Here is a 23,031-nt window from a genome sequence, read left to right as displayed (position 1 = left end):
AATGCAAACAATGGTGATGCAAATATATATGAAGGACTGGGCTTATTGCAACCTAGATCCTAATCACTGTTTCCAAAGACCTGCCAGCATTTAGCTTCTAGATGTTTAGCTAAATGGTTTAGATATTAAATACTGAGATAAAGACCAGGCATGCATGAAAATTATTAAAGGCAATCCTTAAAGAATATTCCTTTCCTCTCATTATCAAGGGGATCAACCTTTCTGTTCATTTCTGATTCTGTGCTTGTTTTTTGAAAACAGCACCGAAGAGAAATTAATTATCTTCTACATCTTAATCTTCTTGGAGATATTTATAAGATAAGGACTCTCTTCTCCTGGGATTCAGATTCCCACTGCTATGAAATACTTATCTTATTTATTTTTTTCACCATTTTAATCCCTTTACATAACTAAGGGCCATGCACAGCATAAAACACAGACATCATTAAATCAATCCATTAATTCACATTCATAATTAATACTGATAAACCAATAAAGTAATCCAATCAGTGCCCAGAACCTAATTAACCTTCCTTCAACACAGACATTTCTATTACTCACTCAATAATCTTCTGTATTTCAAAATACATGTAAAAAAATTCAGTCCTGAATCAACACCACAGCCATAATTTTGTACTATGTTTCAGTCTGCACTTACCTTACTTTCTGACAAGTTTCATTCAAAACTAAATGCCAGGAAGCAAATATACTGGGAACTGAGTCCTGACTATTGTGTGATTTATGATTTATGATGTAGTACTATTACAGGAAATCTGGAATGTAAACCAAAAAAAAGAGCAAGCAACTAAACCCTAGAAAACTGAGTAAGGTTTATTATAAAATCCCTCCAGAAATAGAAGGCTTAGAATTTAGAATTTAGAAATGTAGGCAAAAAAAAATGTGCTGTGCTATGCTGTTTTTATGCTCTTAAAGTCTGGCAATCTTTTGTTTCCATGACCTCATTTCCCTTGACCTTCATAAATATAAACTGTACATACTATTGTTAAGGGACGCTGAGCCTGTTGATCAGATAGTTGGCAGTTTGGCGGGTCAAATCCCGAGTGCCACGTAACAGAGTGAGCGCCTGTTACTCGTCCCAGCTTCTGCCAACCTAGCAGTTCGAAAGCACATAAAAATGCAAGTAGAAAAATAGGGACCACTCCGGTGGGAAGGTAACAGCGTTCCATGTGCCTTTGTCGTCTAGTCATGCTGGCCACATGACCATGGAGACGTCCTCAGACAAGCGCTGGCTCTTCGGCTTTGAAATGGAGATGAGCACCAGCCCCTAGAGTCAGAAACGACTAGCATGCATGTGCGGGGGAACCTTTACCTTTACATACTATTGTTAATATTAATTTTAGGCCTTCCTTTCATGATGCACATTCTTGAATATTATTTAAGAATATCCTTTACTATGGGGAAATCTCATCAATGTATTTATTTATTATTTATTTATTTATTTATTTATTTATTTATTTATTTATTTATTTATTTATTTATTTATTTATTTATTTAATGGGACTTATATGCCGCCCTATCTCCCGAAGGACTCAGGGCGGCTAACAACAATAAAATACTAATAAGATACAAATATTAAGAAAAAATTAAACTATACCTAGCCCCAACTAAAACCAATAAAACGTTAAAACCATATTAAAACCCCTTATCATCAGTCCAGGTCGGCCTGTTGGAAAAGAAGGTCACGACGGAAGGACCGGAGGTCAGGGGCCATCCAGAACTCCAAGGGGAGCTGATTCCACAGGGCAGGTGCCCCCACAGAGAAGGTCCTCCCCCTGGGGGTCGCCAGCCGACATTGTCTGGCCAACGGCACCCTGAGGAGGCCCTCTCTGTGTGAGCGCACAGGCCGATGGGAAGTCGTTCCTGGCAGCAGACAGTCCTGCAGGTATCCCGGGCCTAAGCCATGAAGGGCTTTATAGGTAAGATTCCTTTTAGAATCCAGAATAATCCCACAAAGCTTTTTCAGGAACCAAAGAAACTAGACTAGAAGACCTCCAAGGTCCCTTCCATCATCATCATCATCACCAACACCACCAAGAGATTAAAGTTTACCAATAACACTTATTTTGACCATGGATGATGTACAAACCACCATGATCCTATATATTTCAATAACCATACTACTCCTCAAAACCAATTCCCTTACAATTGTATCACATCATTTGTGGCATATGAAAATATACAGGCTCAGCTACTGCGAAGATAAATAATTTGTTAGTTGAAGTATTTAAGTGCTTTGTCAATTTTATTCCCTTTGGTTCTATACTGGAAACCTATGATGGGGAGGGAAAGGTGGAGGGGAGAGGAGAGGGGAGATTTGGATAACTTTGTTCCTGAAACATCTACACTTGTGGACTTCAACTCCCAGAATTCCTCAGCCAGTGTGCCTGTGTTTTACTACTATATGCAATTCTCTTCAAAAACATAATTCTGATCCTGAACCAGTCATAGACATTGTGAATAAAGTGTCACTATTGGAATTTGGAGGAATCACTAGATGGGGGAAACTTTGCATGCTTTCCATCGGGACAACTAAAAAAAAAACACTTCCAGAATCTTCATCCTCTAGGCAGCATTTGACAATCATTTCTAGGAGTAGAAATGTATCACAATATATTTGTGTGTGTGTGTATTTGTATGTGGAGAGAGGGAAGGAGAGAGAGAGAGGAGTATTGATTTGTTTTCCTCCCTCATAAAGTCACCTTTATAATACATGTAAACACACAACCCTAAACCTATCCACTTCTTGTTCTCTGGCTCAATAGTAGTAACAATGAGAGGGTTCTTGGAATCCTAGTGGACAATCACTCAAATATGAGCCAGCAGTGTGCTGCAGCTGTCAAAAAAGCCAACATAATGCTAGGCTGCATTAATTTTTGAACCTGATTATGGATGGGCTGGTCAGATAGTTTTTTAAAAAGTGTATACCTTAAACATGGGCTATCCAAAAAGTTTTATTAATTGAGGTGAGAAAATCTGCTGGTGCCTATGCTGTCTTTCTTCTTATTCGTGTCCTCAGAGGGAAATATTGTTCGTAGAGTTAACTATGCAGTTTTGTAGCTGTTGGATTAATATACACATACATACATATTGTAAACTACAAATATGCATACATCTCCATATAATATATACCTTCTCATCTCAAGGCAGGTTATATAGGCAAAAAGGCTGGTTCAAGAAAAATTCAGCATATGGAAAAGGATCACTTCAAACAACACATAACAAGCTAGTGTTTTCACAACAAAATATAGTTCCCAATGCAACAGACTTGCCATATAAAAGGAATGAAGTAACTGGATTGTGGTGAAAAAGCATCAGAAAGTTAAAATACTCAGTAGGACTAACCACGATTTGATGGGCTCCTGTTGGACATTACAAAAGTTCATAGGAAACTGGAATTCCTTGAAGACATCACATAGGACAAGGTTCTGAGAGTGATGAGCATCCCACCTTGATTCTTCTGGAATTCAAACCTAGTCTGTCCAGCTAGAATTTGAGATTGTTAAGCCTGCTTCGTTTTGTAAGTGAGAAGAGATTTTGGATGAGGGATTGGAGCTTTTTGTTCAGAAAGCAAACAAATTGTAAATGTGGTTTGTTTCTATGTATCCATTGCACAAGAAACAAAATGTAGAATTAAATATACAATCTTTAGTCATGCTGGCTAAAGCTTTATGCTAGTCTTGAAAGCAAGGAATTAGGAAAACCTATCAGCTGCCTACACCTCTACAATGCCTAGTTAAAGCTTTTACTCATAAGATCAAAACAAGCTACCAGGGAAAGCCAGAATTCCAGAGGACCTGGTGCTAGGACTTGGTAACCTAGTGTGACGATGAGTGTGTACTATATCTGGATTGGTCAAAATGCTCATTCTCAGTTTATAGTTCAAGTCAAATTCTCAGGGGTCATCACAGCTACCCAGATAACTGCACTGGGATATTTCTTTTAAACAAGTAATTTAATAATTAAATTATTAATTATATTATTATATTAGGGGTGACATGATAGCAGTGTTCCAATATCTCAGGGGCTACCACAAAGAAGAGGGAGTCAAGCTATTCTCCAAAGCACCTGAAGGCAGGACAAGAAGCAACGGATGGAAACTAATCAAGGAGAGAAGCAACTTAGAACTAAGGAGAAACTTCCTGACAGTTAGAACAATTAACCAGTGGAACAACCTGCCTCCAGAAGCGGTGAATGCTCCAACACTGGAAGTTTTTAAGAAGAGACTGGACAGCCACTTGTCTGAAATGGTATAGGGTTTCCTGCCTGAGCAAGAGGTTGGACTAGGTGACCTCCAAGTTCCCTTCCAACTTTACTATTATGATTATGATTATGATTAATAATATTTTTTTCATAATTCAACACTTTTTCAACCTTAGCATACTGTCTGTATTTTATTCCATCTCCATTCTGATTCTGGCAGCTGCTAATCATGGAATATAGTACAGCTGGGGGGAAAATGTAAATATAACAGTAATAGCATTAGGAACAGTTCCTCTGGAAACTGAAACAGAATTGCCAGAATCTCATGACAGAACGTGACATGGATTGATATCACTGTTAAACAAGATTAACATAAGAAATTAAAAATAGCATCTTTGGAGAGGAAACAAAGCTTGTATTTGCCCTTAAGAGGTCTGTCTTGCTCATACTAAAACAGCTACCACACTACGAAAAACTATTTTTAATCAAAGCAGACACTTGCTAATGTTACTTCATGCAAATTACTTTGAAGATCTGAGACTGGAGTAGAGAAGAGGTAAGTCTCACAAGGTGTCTACTTAACATTTCTGTGCCACTGATGTTATTACAAGAATTCTTATGTTTCTCCAGTCCTCTTACTGCATTATATTGGCGGGATTGCATAAATGGAAGCATGTAGAAGGAAAATAGTTGAATACTTGTAATTTTAAAAGCGAATATTTCCATGCATAGTACGGCACATATTTTTACATTTGCCATATGATAACCCATGATTTAAGACACAGAACGGGGGGGGGGAATAAACAGACTCTTGTCACCCTCAAGAAAAAGTAGTAAAGAAGAAAAAAAACAGGAAAGAAGAGATGAGGTGCATAGCCTTTTTATCCCCAGCCCTTATTATCATGCCTGAATGAAATATTCTTGCCCATAATTCAACCTTTCATTGCATCACTGACTGGCCAGTTGAACTCTAAGCAAGCAGCAGGAAAATGATGGAAGAAAAGCTGTTGCAGTAGAAAATCTAGGCCTCCAAGGAGGCAGATATTTAATCCTTCTAATAATGAAAACTGCAGGGGGGAAAGGAGGGGGAATGAAACAGCTGAATCAAGGGAGTGCTCTGAGGGTACCCCCACTATTTTCCAGTGTGGACATTGCAGAGTAAACGACTATAAACCCTTCAAGGTGGACTTTGGGGTTAATGGGTCAAAGACAGGATTGAGAGAAAAAGCCTGTAACAAAGCCACATGTCACAGTTGAGGATACGGGAGGGGGAGGGAATTAATTAGTTCTTCTCATCCCAACATGGGAGTGAGTAGCTTGTAAACAGGGAGTTCACCAATGAGAAGTTGCTCTAATCAATTTCTGGCAACCTGGATGGCAGATAATGTTGCCATTCCTGAGAATTAGATCGTAGTCAGCAGGGTAATTTCTTGATTCAGCCTCATTTCCAACCAGGTACAGCATGGAAGACACATGTCTTAAGGCTATGATATTGAATGTGCCCTGAGCCTGCATATAGAGTATGAGAGGAAACAGTTTGTGTAAAACACACACACACACACATGCAGAGAGAGAGAGAGAGAGAGAGAGAGAGAGAGAGAGAGAGAGAGACTGGGGGGTCCAATTAATTGCATCAGTAGAGTGATCAATTTATGTATGTTAAAAAAATTGCTCCTGTTTTTCTTTTTCTTTTTGTGGGAAGAATATACTTTTTGCCAGATGTCGATATAATTTTTTATTTATTTGTTTTTCACATTTCTTAGCAAAGTGGTATCCAGAAGCAAACCCTGCTCTCACAGAGCAGGGATGTTACATGTGCCCTTCTTTGGACACCTAAAATTGCCTCCTTACCGGCTCATTTTTTACCGGCTGAAGCTTTCAGATACGTTTCAAAGGTAGCCCCACATAGAGCACATCATAATAGTCCAGGAGAAATGACCAGGCATGAGTGACCAAGCAGAGAGCCTCCTTATCTACCTTTTCGAGAAGGAAACTTTCAGGAAATCAGATTTATCATTGTATTAATTCAAATTGAGCAAGAATATTCTAAGTTTGCCCTCCTCGGCATTTGAGCCAATCACTGAGATGACAGAACAACTTGCATAACACTTCTTTTGTTAGGTGTTCTAAAGGTTAAATCACTGTGGCTAAAAACTGAGATTTATTTTCTATTTCAGAATCTTGTTTTAAGTACCCTAAATTTGCCTTGCTGTTCAAAAGCTGTCATTTCTTCTATTATGTTGAATTTTTTTTAGATAATAGGCATTCATTTTTGAATGCCTCCTTTCTTTCCAAATCTCCCACATGCTACCCTGAATTTGAGTTTAATATAAAAGGTGAAGGAGTCAAATCAAATCAAATCAAACTGTTTTTACAATATGGTCATAGAACAAGATAGAAGAAATACACAGAAACTCTGGTTTTCTTCCAATGACCTTTACCAATTTTTCCCCTCTTTTTAATTATCTACCTGACTGAATACATTTATAATTATGAATAAAAATGGTTTGTCTGTCTACCTATCAAATCATCTACTGATTTCTATCATATATAATGTATAATATTATCATAATTATTTTTATTTATAATTACAATGAGCATCTTACAATCAGGACTAAAAATAAGCTGAACTTTTGTATTGGTCAAAGGCATAAAAATAAAGTGCAATATAGAAAATAAGCAGAAGAGGCTAAAAAAACAAAAAGACAGAAAAAAACTTAAAAAACAAAGGGAAGTCTGTTAAATTTCAAAAATAAATATGGAATGCCATTCGGGAGAAAATATTTCACAATGAATTTACCTTCCTGTTATAGACTTGCCAGAGTTCTTGCAAAATCTGTAGGCCCTTTAAGCAAACACAATTAGCTTGTAATTCAATTAAATGGGACTCTGAGTGGGGGGTTTTTATGATATTCTTTTAAGATACAATCAGATATAATACTAGCAATAGGTAATAGGAATGTAAATGTTAGATATGAAAAATATGGACTGGCAAAAGCAGCAATTCAGGAGGTAGATTACTGTAATAAGGATTTGCAAACAGAAACTGTATTGCCAATTGTTTCAAGCAGCACAAATGAAGACTCTTCATACAGACATTAGCAGATGGACAGGATCAAAATCTAGTTCACTAGGTAATAAAAACCAGAAGATTAAGAAGTGCAGTCCAATTGATAAGCATAAATCCAGGTGCTGGTTATGGAGCTGACCATTAATCATTGGTGTCAAACATATTGGCTAAACTTAGAAAATTAAAAAGAACAAGATTTGACTTGGAGAACATGTGTGTGAGACTGCAAGCTGGGCATTGCAGGGAAAGATGAGCAGGCTGGTGATTACACCTTCTTTCCTTTCACATATTAGTCTAACCAAGGAAGTCACTAACTGGAGTGAACTGCAACATGGCACTATATGTCTATGGAGATTCTCAATCATCCACGTCATGGTTGTCCGAAAGGTGTTTTTTCATGAGGCAACTGGACTTTCTTTTTTCTCTTTGAATACGTTTCACTTCTCATCAATGAAGCTTCTTCAGCTGTGACTGGGTGGTGGGGAATGGAAGGATTTAAATTCCTTGCAGACAGCTAGTCATTTGCATTCTTTTAGAGAGTTGTTGATGCCACCTGGAGGCTTATCTGTGTTGTCAGGGTCACCTGAGTAGTGCAAATGGGTGTGGAGCCTTCTTGGAACTGTTGAAAGGACTGTGTTGTAGACTGGAGATAGATGGTGTTATATTCCTCCCCCTCTGTTGAAAGAGGGCTGTTCATTTTGAACAGCATCTATCTAGATATCATCTGTCTTCAGTCTACAACACAGTCCTTTCAACAGTGAAAGTCACTCTAGTCAAGCAACAACTCTACCTCCATTTTGTCATAATTCTTCATTACAGCTATGAAATAGAAATTAGGTTCCCTCCTACTTTAGCTGCTTTTTGAAAGGTTTATTTTATATGTTTTATTATTTTATAATAACTGTGGTTCCATTAATTGTTCAGTGTACCTCCTATAAAGCACTGAATCCTTTTTGGGTTTGCAGTAGAGTATAAAAATAATAACAAAACAAAACAGTTAAAAATTGTCAGTGCCTTCACAGATGAAGATGAGCTTCCATAATTACTCGCAGATATCTTAAATATTTATAAGGTGGGATAGATATACGCCTGTCTCTCTCATCTCATTCCCCTCATACATTTGCCTCTTGTACTGCTCCTTCAAAGAATACGGCCCTTAAATGGCTCTTCAGCTAAGCCACACTAAAGAAGCACTGATTGAATCTGAATCCCCACCATGCTGTTTTAAACAATCTTTTATTTCCTAAGTTGATAGGAAAACCTCTGACCCTTTGGCTGCTGCCTTGGAAGAAGTCAGCTAAAGAGAACCCTGACAGGGGTCATGAGAGAAATTATTTACCTATGCATTTCAAGGCCAAAGTTAAATTGGGATTAACAATTTTATTACAGGTAAGCAAAAACATTTTATAAGTGAAAAGGGCTACAACTTTGTTTTGCAGCTAGTTCACTAAAGATACAAGTAGTCCTCGCTTAAGAACCATTCATTCAATGACTATTTGAAGTTATGATGGCATTGAACAAACGGTACTTACGATTGTTCCTTGAAGTTTCAGCTGTTGCAGCAACCCCTGTGGTCACGTGATCCCAATTTGGGCACTTGGCAGCCCACTCTAAGTTATGACTTCAATATGCACTTCAACTCAGCCACCTGCCTATCTCCCCACTCCCAGCTTTACTCTTTTGGGGTGGCTGGCAGAGAAGTCCAGAGTGGCAAGGGTACACGGTGGCATACTAGACAGTAGGAGTGGCAGGAGAGGTGGAGTTCAGGGGAAGCCAAAAGGACAGAGTTGTGGGGGGAAGAGTGAAGATGAAATAGAGGTAAATGCAGCCGGACTGAAGAAAATGAAGTTCTTGCCTAACAACAGCACAGTCCTTGCCTGCAACTGCAACCTGGACTACCGAAATTGCCATTGCTCAGCAGTGCGATCATGTGAATTTTATCTTAAACACTATACCACTTACCAACTGAAATTCCACTCTCAATTAGGCTTGTTAAGCAAGGACTATCTGTATAAAATTTGCTATTATATCTTCTTAATAATATAATAATATAATATAATATAATATAATATAATATAATATAATATAATATAATATAATATAATATAATATAATATAATATAATATAATATAATATAATATAATAAATATAATTATAATATAATATAATATAATATAATATAATATAATATAATATAATAATATAATATAATATAATATAATATAATATAATATAATATAATATAATATAATATAATATAATATAATATAATATAATATAATATAATATAATATATCTCGTATGTGGAGTCCCTCAGGGGTTGGTTCTCTCTCTCCTCCTGTTCAACATCTATATGAAGCCGCTGGGCGAGATCATTCGGGGTTTCGGGGTGGGGTATCATCAGTATGATGTTTGGACGATTATTTATAGTTCATTGTGATTAAGTTTAAATTAGTAATTTGAAGCAATTCTGAAAAAAGATTTTTATCATTAACACAAGCCCATAAAATATTTCAAATAAATGTATAAAAAGTAAGAACTGCAGACATATAGTACATCTTTACTATAAAAGTCCATTCCACTCCACATGCAATCAAATTCTATTTTGCCTTGATAATGAATTTCACTGTTGCCTGGAAACTACTGGTGCACTTTTCAATCTATTTGTTTCTAGGGCCCATGTATAGTATTGTCTCTCAAAATTACTACATCTTTTCAAGTATATTATCTTTGAAAATTCAAATAAAAATGAGCTACAAATCGCCTAATTAGTTCTTCAAATACTGGAATCTCATGAAAGTTCTCAATTAAGTCATTCGGGGGGAAAAACGATGTTACTCAGTTTGCCATTTTTTATCAACATATTGCACCAAACATTTAAGGACCTCAGTTTACTTTAACATAAACTTTTTTCCAATTTGGATACATCTAAATGTAAGTTGTCTAACATTCTTCCAAACAACAGAATGTTGAGATTAATCCTTCACATAAACTTAATTCACCTAATTCATTATCTAAATATTAATATAATGGAGGGACATCAGGTTGGCTGTAACCCTGATCTTTAAAATTATCTAGTTCAATGATAGAATCCACTACTAGAGTAAAATAAGATAATCTTTATTGTCATTTTTTTACTGTGGGCACAATGGCACACATAAAAAATGAAATTTAGTATAGAGGTTAACAAAGCAGTGGTTATTTTTCCCAATTAAAAACAAATGCTTCTCTATTCCTAATCTGCTTCCATGCCAAAGTCAGAGAGGCAAAATAAATTAGCCATTTAAACAGAGCTACCAGCCTTTCCATTTTAGGATTAATTGTCTGACTCTTTTAGTTGCCAGAAATGGAAACAGAAGCTGCCCTCCTACAGATATAAAAAGGAAGATTTCTTACTTAACATTTGTTTTTTACACCAGCTCTTAAGACTTGGATTCTCCTATTTGTCACTGAGAGTTGAACCTAGCTAATGATTGAAACAAGCTCAACACCTGCATGGTTGAACAAGAATGAAAATTAAGTTCTTTCTGATTCAAGGACAGCAATCTAAGCACTGTCAAATACAGTAGTACCTTGATAGTCATCCTTAATTGGTTCCAGCAGGTGAGTACTAAAAATGACGACTTCCAAACAAACCATGTGACCTTCCATGTAACTCTTTATTTCCGTGTCTGTCCCTTTTCATATAGTAGCTATGTCAGCGACATTCCCAGCATGGCCAACACATTGAGTATCAAACAAACAATAAGTACCGGGACAACATTTTTACATCAAAATGTGTAGAGTAACAAATTCAACATGTTTTGAAGCAGTTGAGTATGGAGGTCTGCACACCTGTCTATACATACCGTGCAGTACCTGTCTGATGATTAATGCTCTGATTTTCACATTCTCTTCAAAAATATCAACACTGTTTGTAGTGTCTACCAGGAGGTGGGAGGAGGGCTAAAGATTGCCTGTCTGGATATCACTAGATATGGTGTTATCTTTGTGTGGAGGGCGGGAAGATTTAGTGAAATTAGGTTATCTATGAGAATACTTGAATGTTGATTTGGAAGGAAGCAGAATGGGCTTCATCAGAGCATCATGAAACTGGCAAGAAAGTTTGGGGATGGTGAAGCTACATTCAATACTTGGAACAACATGAAAATAAATTAAAGATTTCTGAGCCTTTGTTTTATAATTCACAGTGGAAGAATCATGCAATTTCCATCATTATGAAATGGTGCATCATTGGAGCGCTACTGTGATGCCTCCAAGAGCATTTTGTCCAAAGGATGGAAGTGAAGGATCAAGCGAAAGACAAATATGTAGTTCAAATTAATTTTTATTGAATCTGAACTTCTCACAAGAACACAGTTTCATAGTGTCATCCTATGTGTCATATATCTGAAAAACAGTTTTCTCTCCTTTTCCATAATCACCAGGGAATCACTGCCTCTTCTGGATTTCTCTTGCCCTCAGAAAAGAGAAGAGAAATAGTACTCTGAAACCATAGGGCACTTTGATGATTAACGAAAAATGAATATAGGACCTCACACTTTCTGCCTTCTAATAAAGAGAATAGACCAAATACTCCACTCTAAGAGTAGGGTGGAGATGCTATTTGTAGCCAGGGACTGAACTCAATTTGCTTTGACCATTTGTTAGATCAGATTCTGGTGCGTAGGTTGCATACTTTTGAACTCTATCCTGGCTCCTGGTTTTAACTGCTGAAGTTCAAGCTAAAATTTGGGTCAAAATTGTATGTAGCCCAGATTGATTTCTATGCTGGGAAACACGGTTGAAGTGATTCAGCCCAAATTTCTACAATCCACACTTGCTAAATTGCTTGTCACAAAAGAGTAGGAGCTGGGTGACAGGATTTTTGAGAAGCAACTAACCAGCTCTGGCTGATGCAAGAGCTTCCATATTTATAACTCGGTGTTCTTGCTAACCACATGGATATTACTGAATCTTTTATTTTGTTTTAACAGTATTTCTCTTTCTGGTCACTGTAATAGTATTATATTTTATTTCCAGTCACTTGGCCATGGTAAGGAATGTAGATAGCTGCTGAACTTTGATGACATATTGTCAGACTGCATATCATAAAAACCTGCCAATCCATTCAAAAGTGTTACCATGTGTTACCATTAATAACACATAATAAGTTTAAAACAATAGTGTCTGGACTAAACATCTGAATGCTAAATTATATTATAGCACTATATTTCTATGATGGCATAAAATGGCATGAATTGTGATATCAAGGAATTGCTTTTCCTTCCACAAGTAAAGCAATAATAGATCAGGAATGGATTAATCTAAAGGTTTATGGAAGATACTGAATTTCTATCATGTCTTACACTGCAAACTATCATACACAAGATTGTGCACTTTAGGCTTGGAGAAATTATTGGGGTTAATATGGTGTTTTGTACTAAAGAAAGTCACTATGAACTGAAGGGATCAAGAACCAAGAGACTTCCACTAAAAATAAATTCAGGGAAAAGATCTTTAACATCTCCTTTTCTCTTTAACTTCAAATGCAGTTCTTATTTTTGCTTTGCATCTCTACAGCAGAATTCTCACAAGAAAAGGAATCTGCAAAAACGTGACATCCTATCTTTATTTCTAGAGCACAATTTCACATCCAAACTAAATTGTTAAATATATCTTTAAATTTTCCAACTTTGTATCACTTATTGTACATTGGAATGAATGTTACTTTGGGAATCTGAATGTCTTCACAGATATTTCATTAGTTTTGTGGACAGCCATAAAGCAAAATGATTTGAAATTGTTTTCTATCAATTTTAAACTATAATCTTACTATTCTATAGAAAATCAACCAAGAAAAATAGATGAACCCTTTGCTAATGAATTAACAAATGTATGTAGGAAATACACTACAGTAATATTGGGAGATTTTAACTTCCCTGATATCAACTGGGAGATGAATTCTGCAGCAAGTGGGAGATTGAACAAATTCCTAACCAACTTAGCTGACAACTTTGTCATCCAAAAGGTAGAAGAGGGGAAAAGCTACACTGGACCTATTTCTTACTAATTGAGAAGAAGTGATAGAGGGAGTTGAAGTTGCTGGAACCTTGGGGGAAAGTGATCACGTCACATTGGAATTCAATATAATGCAAACACAAGCAATAGAATATAATCCAACCAGTGTCTTAAATTTTAAAAGAGCTGATTTTAACAAATTCAGAGAGAGTCTAAGCAAAATTGCCCCCGGAGTTGTGGACGACCACTGACCTTCGGTCCTTCCGCCGTGACCTGAAGACGTGGTTGTTCCAACAAGCGGGCCTGGACTGACTATGGTTTTAATTAGCTTTTTACTGGTTTTTAAATTGGGATATAATGATTGTATTTATTGTTTAATTCTTTTTAAAATTTTCTATTTTATGTTTTTAATTTTTATTGTTGTGCGCTGCCCTGAGTCCTTAGGGAGAAGGGCGGCATATAAATTTAATAAAATAAATAAATAAATAAATAAATAAATAAATAAATAAATAAATAAATAAATAAAATCTCAGCTCAAGAAGCATGGGAAACACTGAAAAATATGATTATAAAAGCCCAGTTCAACACAATACCACTGAAAAAGAAAAATAAGAAATCCAAGAAGAAACCAGTATGGTTGTACAAAGATCTCTCTGATAAACTGAAATACAAAAAGGATAAGTACAGAAAATGGAAAGAGAGACACATAACTAAGGCAGAGTATCAGCAGATAGCTCGAATCTGCAAAAATGAAGTTAGAAAAGCAATGCCTTAGAACCGTGGTGGCGAACCACAGGTGGCACGCAGAGTCCTCTCTGTGGTCACACACACTGTCACCCCAGTCCTGGGCCTTCAGCTGGGTTTTTAAAAACCTTTTCACTTTAGGCCTCTGTCGCTGTTCAATCAATTTCAACTTCTCGCAGGAAAAAAAAAGATCTCACAATGTTGGAACTGATTGATTGAACTTTTTAGTCCCACCCAGTATGCTGTTACCACTGCAGCCATGGCCACCCAATGGGCCACACCCACCCAATGGGCCACACCCACCCAATGGGCCACACCCACCCAGCACCCGGGCATTCGGTCTCTAAAAGGTTCACCATCACTGCCTTAGAATGAACAAAGACTTGCAACAAAAGTCAAAGATAATAAAAAAGGTTTTTTTGAACATATAAATAACAAGAAAAAAGTCAAGGAAACAGTTGGTCCACTAAAGAGAGAAAATGGGAAGAAAGGAACAGGCAGTAGAGAAAAAGCACAGCTGCTTAAACTTATTCTTTGCATCAGTCTTCATGCAAAATGAAAATATAGCCAACCTATCAAAAGCATAAACTGCAAAAGACAGACTAGAAATAAAAATTAAAATAAGCAAAAATGGTAAGAGAACACTTGTCTGGCCTTGATGAATATAAATCACTGGGACATGATGGATTACATCCCAGAGTTCTAAAGAACTGGCAGATGTTATCTCAGAAGAATTACACCATATCTTTAACAAAATCCTGGAGTACCCAGGAACTACCAGAGGATTGGAAAAGAGCTGATATGGTTCCCATCTTCAAGAAAGGGGAAAAACAGACCCAGGAAACAACAGACCAATCATTCTAACATCAAAACCTGGGAAGGTATTGGAAAAATAATCAAAAAGCAGATCTGTGAACATCTAGAAACAAATAAAGTTATAACTAGTAGCCAGCATGGGTTTGTTAAAAACAGATCATGCCAACCAATGTTATTTCATTATTTGACAAAGTGACTAAATTAGTAGACCAGTGAAATGTTGTGGACATAGTATATTTGGACTTCAACAAGGCATTCAACAAAGTAGACCACAACCTACTTCTTGATAAACTAGAAAAATGTGGGATAGACAACATCACCACCAGATGGATTTATACCTGGCTGACAAACCATACTCACAAGTAGTTCTTAATGGTACTACATCTAGCAGTTCCATCTTAAACCCAGTACTCTTCAATATCTTCATAAATGACTTAGATGAGGGAACAGAAGGGAAACTCATCAGATTTGCAGATGACACTAAGCTGACAGGAATAGCCAACACCCCAGAAGACAAGATCAGGATCCAAAAAGATCTTGACAGACTTGAGCAATGGGCCCTATCCAACAACATGAAATTTTATGTGGAGAAAAGCAAGGTTTTACACTTTAGTAGGAAAAACCAAAGGTATGAGAACAAACTAGGTGAAACCTGGCTCAAAAACAGTAACTGTGAGAGGGACCTTGGAGTCCTAGTGGACAATCATGTAAATATGACCCAGCAGCCAAAAAAGCTAATACAATTCTTGGTTGTATAAACAGAGGCATAAATCAAAATCATGTGAACCATTAGTATTACTTTATAAATCCTTAGTAAGATCACATCAGGAATATTGCATCCCATTTTGGTCACTACATTACAAAAAAGATGTTGAAACTTCGGAAAAAGCGCAAAGACCAACTAAGGTGATTAAGGGACTGGAGGCAAAAAAGTTGCCGGAATTGGGTATGGCCAATCTAGAGAAAAGAAAGACTAGGAGTGACTTGATAGCAGTATTCCAGTATTTGAGGGGCTCCCACAAAGAAGAGGGGGTCAACTTATTTTCCAATGTACCAGAAGATAAGACAAGAAACAATGGATTAAAATTAATCAAGTGAAGGAGCAACTTACAACTAAGGAGAAACTTCCTAACAGTGATAAGAATTAACCAGTGCAACAACTTGCATTTAAAAGTTGTGTGTGCTTCATTCCTGGCTGTTTTTAAGAAAAAACTGGACAGCCACCTATTTAAAGGGTATATCTCTTGCTTAAGCAGGGAATTGGACTAGAAGACCTCCAAGGTTCCTTCCAGCTCTATTATGATTGATTGATTGATTGATTGATTGATTGATTGATATGAAATCAATTTTATCAGTTTACACTTTCTAGGGTAACTTATCTTTGTTAATCATCTCCAAAGCCTAATATCACAAAATGCTATGCCCATGATTCAGAAACGTTACACCTGAAGGATCATGAAATGCTTAGCACTTAAGTATAAATATATAAAAATATGATTATACATTTCAAACTTTATATGTAATCCTTCCAACACTTGCAAAATGGTTTTGATAAAAATGCATACATTATAAAATTGACACATTATGTGCCATCAAGTCCTTAAGCAACTACATAGATTTTCTCCATGAAAATGATCTGACCTAATCTGGTCTTTCAGGTCTCCCAGCAATGTATTCATTACCACTGTAACTGAGTCCATCTACCCTGCACACTATAAAAATTTCAAAAGAGATATTTTATCTTTTTTATTAGGGGAAAGTATTTGAAAAACTTATATGTGAGGAAGAAATGAATACAAAATGTGTATATTTTTGTAAATATACATATATTTCATAAAATGAAGTAGTTTGTGCTATTAAAAAATGAAACAGATATATTCTCCCATGCCTACTTGGCATTATTATAGTTTTCCTGATTGTTTTAATTAAGGTACTTCCTGAATAAAGTTTTTAAGCACAGAATGAGCACTCAGAGGTTCTTATAAGACTCCAGTGATAGTGTAACACAGACTGTGGTGCAATGTTTCACATATACAAAGCAAACTCAGATAGAAAGATGATATATCTCTATCAAGAAACAGAGAACAGTAAGAATGATATGAAAAAAGAATATCCTACTATCCAAACACACATACAGCGCCATATATGGCAATGGAAATAACTGTAATATCTTCAAGAATTTTTATTATATAGTCCTTTAAAAATAAACCTTCTCTAAAAAAAATCAAATTAGCATTTTTAACAACTTTCAAGAGCAGTACTATTTTTGTAGTTTCACACTACAGAAGTTTTAACAGTGAGTTGTCTCACTGTGCTCCAATCTCTTTGTTGAAGTTTTTCCCCTTTGCAATTTTCTTTTCCAATTTAGGCACACCACAAATATACAACTCAAAATCTATTTGATGAACTCATCTTAAGGAGGATTAAAAAGACATTGTACAAACCATGATACCAAACCTCTGGGGCTAATTTATGAAAGAAAAACATTAATATCACTTACCTTCTATTGGCGAAGTTTTCAAGTGTCTACAGAGGCCTTCTGTGTCCCCGTACATCTCTTTAATTTTGACCACTGCTTCCATTCCTCGAAGTTCCATAAGAGAACGGAGATCCTGAAGCGAACACCCAAATTCTCCTGCATGATTGGCCTCATTTCTTTGGTTCTTTGAATAAAAATCGCTGTTTGTCATGTCACCCATTGCTGATAATATTGCTCTGTTCAGTGTGCTATGTACAAATTAAAAATTTGTAAGGGTAAAAACTCAAATTCCAGCCTAAGAACAAATCCACTTTATGTGAACAGTAACATGAACAGAGTAAGCAATGAGTGATAGAAATGTCTCCCACCAGGTGATAGTCCACAAGATGGCTGTTTTCAAGATTGCAGTCCAATTCCACTCCATTCACTCTTTCCCATTATGCTGTATTTGGGCAGTTGGCATCTACATGGTCATTTCTTTTTTCAGACCTTAAGAAACAAAAAAGGCATTAAAAGAATAAGCCAGACATGTAGAAATTCATTCCATCATCTCACTCTGAAATGGGGCTGAATAGTACAACTTTAACACAGAAGAACTTCTAATATTCTTACAGAGATGGCTTCATATATTTCGGTCATACTAGCTGTGTCACCCAGAGCACTCTTTCCAGCTTCAGAAGCTAGTGTAACAGTCTTACTTTAATCAAGTCCCAAGAGCAACAGCTAAATGAAATGGCTCATGAATATTAATAAATAAGCCATTAGTCCAACAGCCTACATGTGCCTTTGGTAGGAACTCTTGTTCAAACTGCTATATCAATCTTTCATCTGACAAAAACACCCAAAAAAAATCCAAACAAATCCCACCACCTACTCAAAACTATGACTCATAAAAATTAATTGAATATTATTAGCTTATGATTTCATCCATTATAGAAACTATTTTTCGTTGCAAGGCAAATAAAACTGAAAAGGAACATTTACATTTCCAATGTTGAATACGTTTAAATATATCAAGGTTTGCCATTTTGGCAGTCTCTGATGATAAAAAACAAACAGAAAGAGAGAGATTTAAAAATACCTGTATGCCTTTAAGATAAATTTTATTTGACAAATAGAGTTGCTTTCTTTCAGCACCACTTTTTATTTAATACCCATAGCATGAAAAACTGAACATTCCCTGAAAACCCTAAGTAGAAAAATATGCCTATCTGATTTTAATGTACAATATTCATGAATAATCATGGGTAAATTACAAGAGGCAGCAATTTAACAATATATTATGAAATTATGTTTCCCAGATATACTTGCTAGTGAACTTCATTCACATTCTCCATAGCCAGCTATTCCACTTCATCACTGAGAGTTTAACTCTCTTAGAAGTTTGTTTTGTTTAAGTGGAATAAAGCCAGTGTACAAATTGAAAAGGGTTTGCTCATTGAAAAACAGATTTTTTAAAAAGTTAATACGAATTCATAATAAGAGACATTACCTATGTCCAGTAATATGCTAGTGTATATTTTATAATAAAGATACATTTTAAGGTGCATATAAAACACATGAAAGTTTATCAATTTTAATCATCCTAACCTGCAGAAATGGAGCTCTGAGGAAATATCAGTAGCCGAATATAAAGCTTGAAGAAAAGTGTCGAAACCTCTAAATTACTATTGCATTTAATCCTGATGTTTTTTAAAAATAATCTCCTTCAAACAATCTTGACTGCTAAAGACTCTATGGATATGTTTATGCTGCTTTCTTAGTGACAACACAGAAGTACTTTATTGTTTCTTTCTTGAATTCAATTTTCCCAATTTAGCCTTCAGCCTTGGAATCTTTGGATGTCTTCCAAGCAAGCACTAACCAAATCTGACTCTCTTCAACTTTCCGAGATCAGCAAAGATCAGCATGAAGATGACCCTTATTGTGACATTTAATCCAAAACTGGAAATTATTACAGAAACTATTTCCTCTTCCAGTTGCATAGCTTCAAATTTCCTGCCACTCAGATATGTCACAGGTTACTGTCTCTTAACAGTACCAAAGTGCTTGTATGTGAATGTGAATTTTGTAGGAGAGGAACACCAGAAGCATAGCTGAAGGGAACATAGCTGAACATAAATTTGAGAAAAGTATGAGAAAACATGATCAGATCTGTCTACTTACTTTTAAATACTTTCTGCTCAGCAAATGTTAGGTAAAATATGTAAGGATGGATCTTTTACCTTCCTATTTCTTTGCCATTTTCCTGATCTAAATTACATGCATACAGAGAGAGAGAAAGACAGAGAGACAGAGAGAGAGAGAGAAAGAGAGAGAGAGAGACAGAGAGATGGGTCTTTTTGAGGCAATGAGATTAGGTTGCAGGATATCGCTAAATCCAAAAGCTTTACTATTTCATGAGGGTTTGAAATATTTACTGTAGCATGAAAAAAAATCTTCCACTGTCTGTTAAGCCTAATGAAATCAATGTAGAAGTTAGACAGATGACAAATATAAGTTAGATATAAGTGGTAGCATCAATGTCAGAAAAATATTTGATGTATCAAGAGTTTTTACTGAAAGCAGGGCTGCAATCACTAGACTCTTCCTTCATTAGCATTTCATTTCGGCTTTAAGATATGTTCTTTTAACGCCACAATTCACTAATTTTATAAATTGTTCTACTGTGAACTCTCTTTGATGAAAATACTTGCTGGGATAAACTTGATTTGCTTAGGTGTGGAGCCTCCAGCAAAGAAGCATTAACACTGCACCCTCATTCTACCAATATTTGTTCCAACTTTTCTAGAAGTACCATGTCATTTTGTCAGCCAACTTTAGGCATGCTACATGCTACAAAATAATTTGCCTGCTTAATATTTTATTTGAGAATCAATTAAAAATTAACCAACAAAGAAAAGGCAAAAGGGTATTTATTTCTTATTAATGCTTAAGGAACAATTGAAATTCTCTGTATCAGATATCCTTAGGAAGATAATATACTGTTGTTTTGTAACGTATATTCTCATATGGTAAAAGTGCAGAACACAAATAGTACTAACAATTGACTATAAATTTTAGGTTCTTATGGAACCTGATATAAAATCTGTATGAAGAGTTCATGAATTTTACCCCAAAATTTAGCAGTTTATTACAATTGAAATCCTCAACACTCTAACTTAGGGGTGTCAAACTGCCAGCCCACGGGCCAGACGCGTCATGCAGAAGCTGCACCCACCCTATGGCCGGCAATGACAAAACTGTCCCAATATGTTGCGCAATATCACGTGACGTTGACATGTCTGCTCTAACTCATTAATCAGTACAACCATTTCAAAAATGTAGGGGTATTTCTTTACATTTATTTCTTTACATTTATTTGTATCTGTTTCCTCCTAGGACTCTAGGAGAGTCACAATAAAATCAACAAACACAGCCTACAATTTTCAAACATTCAAATTTCCAAATTTCCAAACTTTATTTTGTACAATGGTTTTTCCATTTCTACTTTAATTGCATATATATACTTAACACAAGAGCCTTGGTGGAGCAGTGGGCTAATGCCTTCTTAAGTAACACCAGCTGCCTGCAATTAGTGCAGGTTTGCATCCCACCAGGCTCAAGGTTGACTCAGCCTTCCATCCTTCCGAGGTAGGTAAAATGAGGACCCAGATTGTTGGGGGCAATTAAGCTGACTTTGTAATAAAGCCGCTTGGGGGCCCCCGAAAGCCCTAATAAGCAGGCATATACATAGAATGAAGGCTATTGCTAAGCACATTGATTTGTGCTTAGATTGTAAGCCACCCTGAGTCTTTGGAGAAGGGCGGGATATAAATGGGATTAAAATAAAAATAAAATAAAAAAATTAATGATTCTTAGACAATGCCCCCAACCTTATGTTCTTACTAAGATTTAACCAACTTTCCTTTTCTCCATGGTATGTCATGTTCCATTTTATCCTTTCTTCCATCTATTTTATTTCATTTTTATACTATTGAACTTGTATGATTCTGACTCCCAATGATTCTGGGAAGCTCACATTTTATCCCATCTGTTCTCTAATGAAGCATTTGTTTCCTGGTACATGTACTATTTCTTCCTTAATTTTTTTAAAGTATTCTACTCAGAAAATCATTTCTCTTACCAATTCCTGTTTATTTTAATTTGTCTTATATTGAGTTCCATATGTACTTAATTATATTTGCAGAAACACAGTATTTAAATTACTGTTATGATTAAAATAAAAAGCAATTTGATTAGGACCTTAATTATAGGAAAGAAGCCTCTAAAATATTATCCTGATTTAAAGTACATTACATTGCCAACCACATTTGGGTTTTTTTGTACTGAATATTTTCTCTTATGTATATCTGGAAAATAATTCTTATCAACTGTTTTAGAAAATTATCAATTTATTGGAATTCTTCTCTACTTCAGGATGTATCTCTTGTGTACTGGAGACTTTGAAATATCTTCCCTAAGTGACATTTATCTCTATCTATCTATCTATCTATCTATCTATCTATCTATCTATCTATCTATCTATCTGTCAGGACCCAACCCAAACCACGTCTTAGGAAGACAAAACTCTTGGAGCCAAATCTTAGTCCAAAAGGAATCTTTACTATGACATGCTTGGTTGTAGGAGGCGAGACAGGACTTAATATTTCCACGAAGTAAACCCTTATAAAGAGTTCCCGGTTTAACCCCCCTTAATCCCCATTTGGTCAGTCCCCCATCCTTCCTCTCGTATCATCCATCTCGTGGGAAAAAGGAAGTTAGGACCCTTTTGTTTATTGCTGTCTTCCGTGACAAAAGCCAGATGCTAGCCCCCCCCTTTTGTTTTCCCAGTTCAAAAGGCTTCTCCTTTCCTTTGAAATGCCTATTGCCGGTTCAATACACATCTATCCTCTTCTCTTCGGGAGATGGCAGAATCCATGGGATAATGTTTGAAACATTCCATTTATGAATATGATATAAATGGATTCTGACACTATCTATCTATCTATCTATCTATCTATCTATCTATCTATCTATCATCTATCTCTATCTACTTATCTATTTCTATGTCTATTTCTATCTATCAATCACTATCTATCAATCTTATATATTTATTTATTATTTGATATTGCCATCCATGTTGTCCTGATGATTTGGGGCAGCAAAGACAATAGATATAATAAGAAATAAGAAAATATAAATACACACATAGTAAAAAAAACAAAGAAAAAACATGGCAATTTAGGATAAGACCATCAACAATAAATTAGTAATAACTCAGACTTGAACTACCTCCCAGCCCCTAAGCGTAGAAAACCAGTAGGTCTGGAAATCTTTCCAAAGGTTCAACAGAGTTGGGGCCAATCCCACATGGAATGATACTTGAATGATTAGGTACATGATGGAGGAAGTGAAGCAAAACATATCCCGCCTGATGAACATAGTGGGGGAGTAGAAAGAGTTGAAGTAAATGATGATTTAAATATCCCCTCCCCTCCCATTAATGGTTTCATATGTCACAGTCAAGATCTTGACCCCTACTTAGAAGCCTTCTGGGAGCCAGTGCAGTTTGTGAACCAATGGTATAATATAGAGCAACCCGTTATTGCTCCTGCTACCACATTCTGGACTAACTGCAACTTCCAGATATTCTTCAAGGGCAACACTGGGCAGAGTTATTGCAGGAATCCACATTGGGAGGCATAATGAGATGGGGAT

General features: G+C 36.0%; 1 protein-coding gene across 7 annotated transcripts in view; it reads right to left on the bottom strand.

Moving 5' to 3' along the window:
* ATP2B2 (ATPase plasma membrane Ca2+ transporting 2) overlaps positions 1-17,566 on the bottom strand; it is a gene marked incomplete at both ends in the record, with an annotated part of 149,395 nt that extends 131,829 nt beyond the window's left edge. For 6 of the 7 annotated variants that reach the window (XM_081316840.1, XM_081316842.1, XM_081316843.1 and 3 more), the window contains one exon: positions 17,353-17,551. In XM_081316840.1, the coding sequence (XP_081172966.1) occupies positions 17,353-17,551 (199 nt within the window). Of the gene's footprint in view, positions 1-17,352 lie in introns of all 7 variants that reach the window. The other variant, XM_081316839.1, reaches the window with a different exon arrangement.
* Positions 17,567-23,031: the final 5,465 nt, after the last annotated feature.

Source organism: Vipera berus, assembly GCF_964194415.1.
Source record: "Vipera berus genome assembly, chromosome: 2".
Classification (NCBI taxonomy): Eukaryota; Metazoa; Chordata; class Lepidosauria; order Squamata; family Viperidae; genus Vipera; species Vipera berus.
The sequence above is the reverse complement of the archived record's forward strand: the minus strand, read 5'-3'. Positions and strand labels throughout refer to the sequence as shown.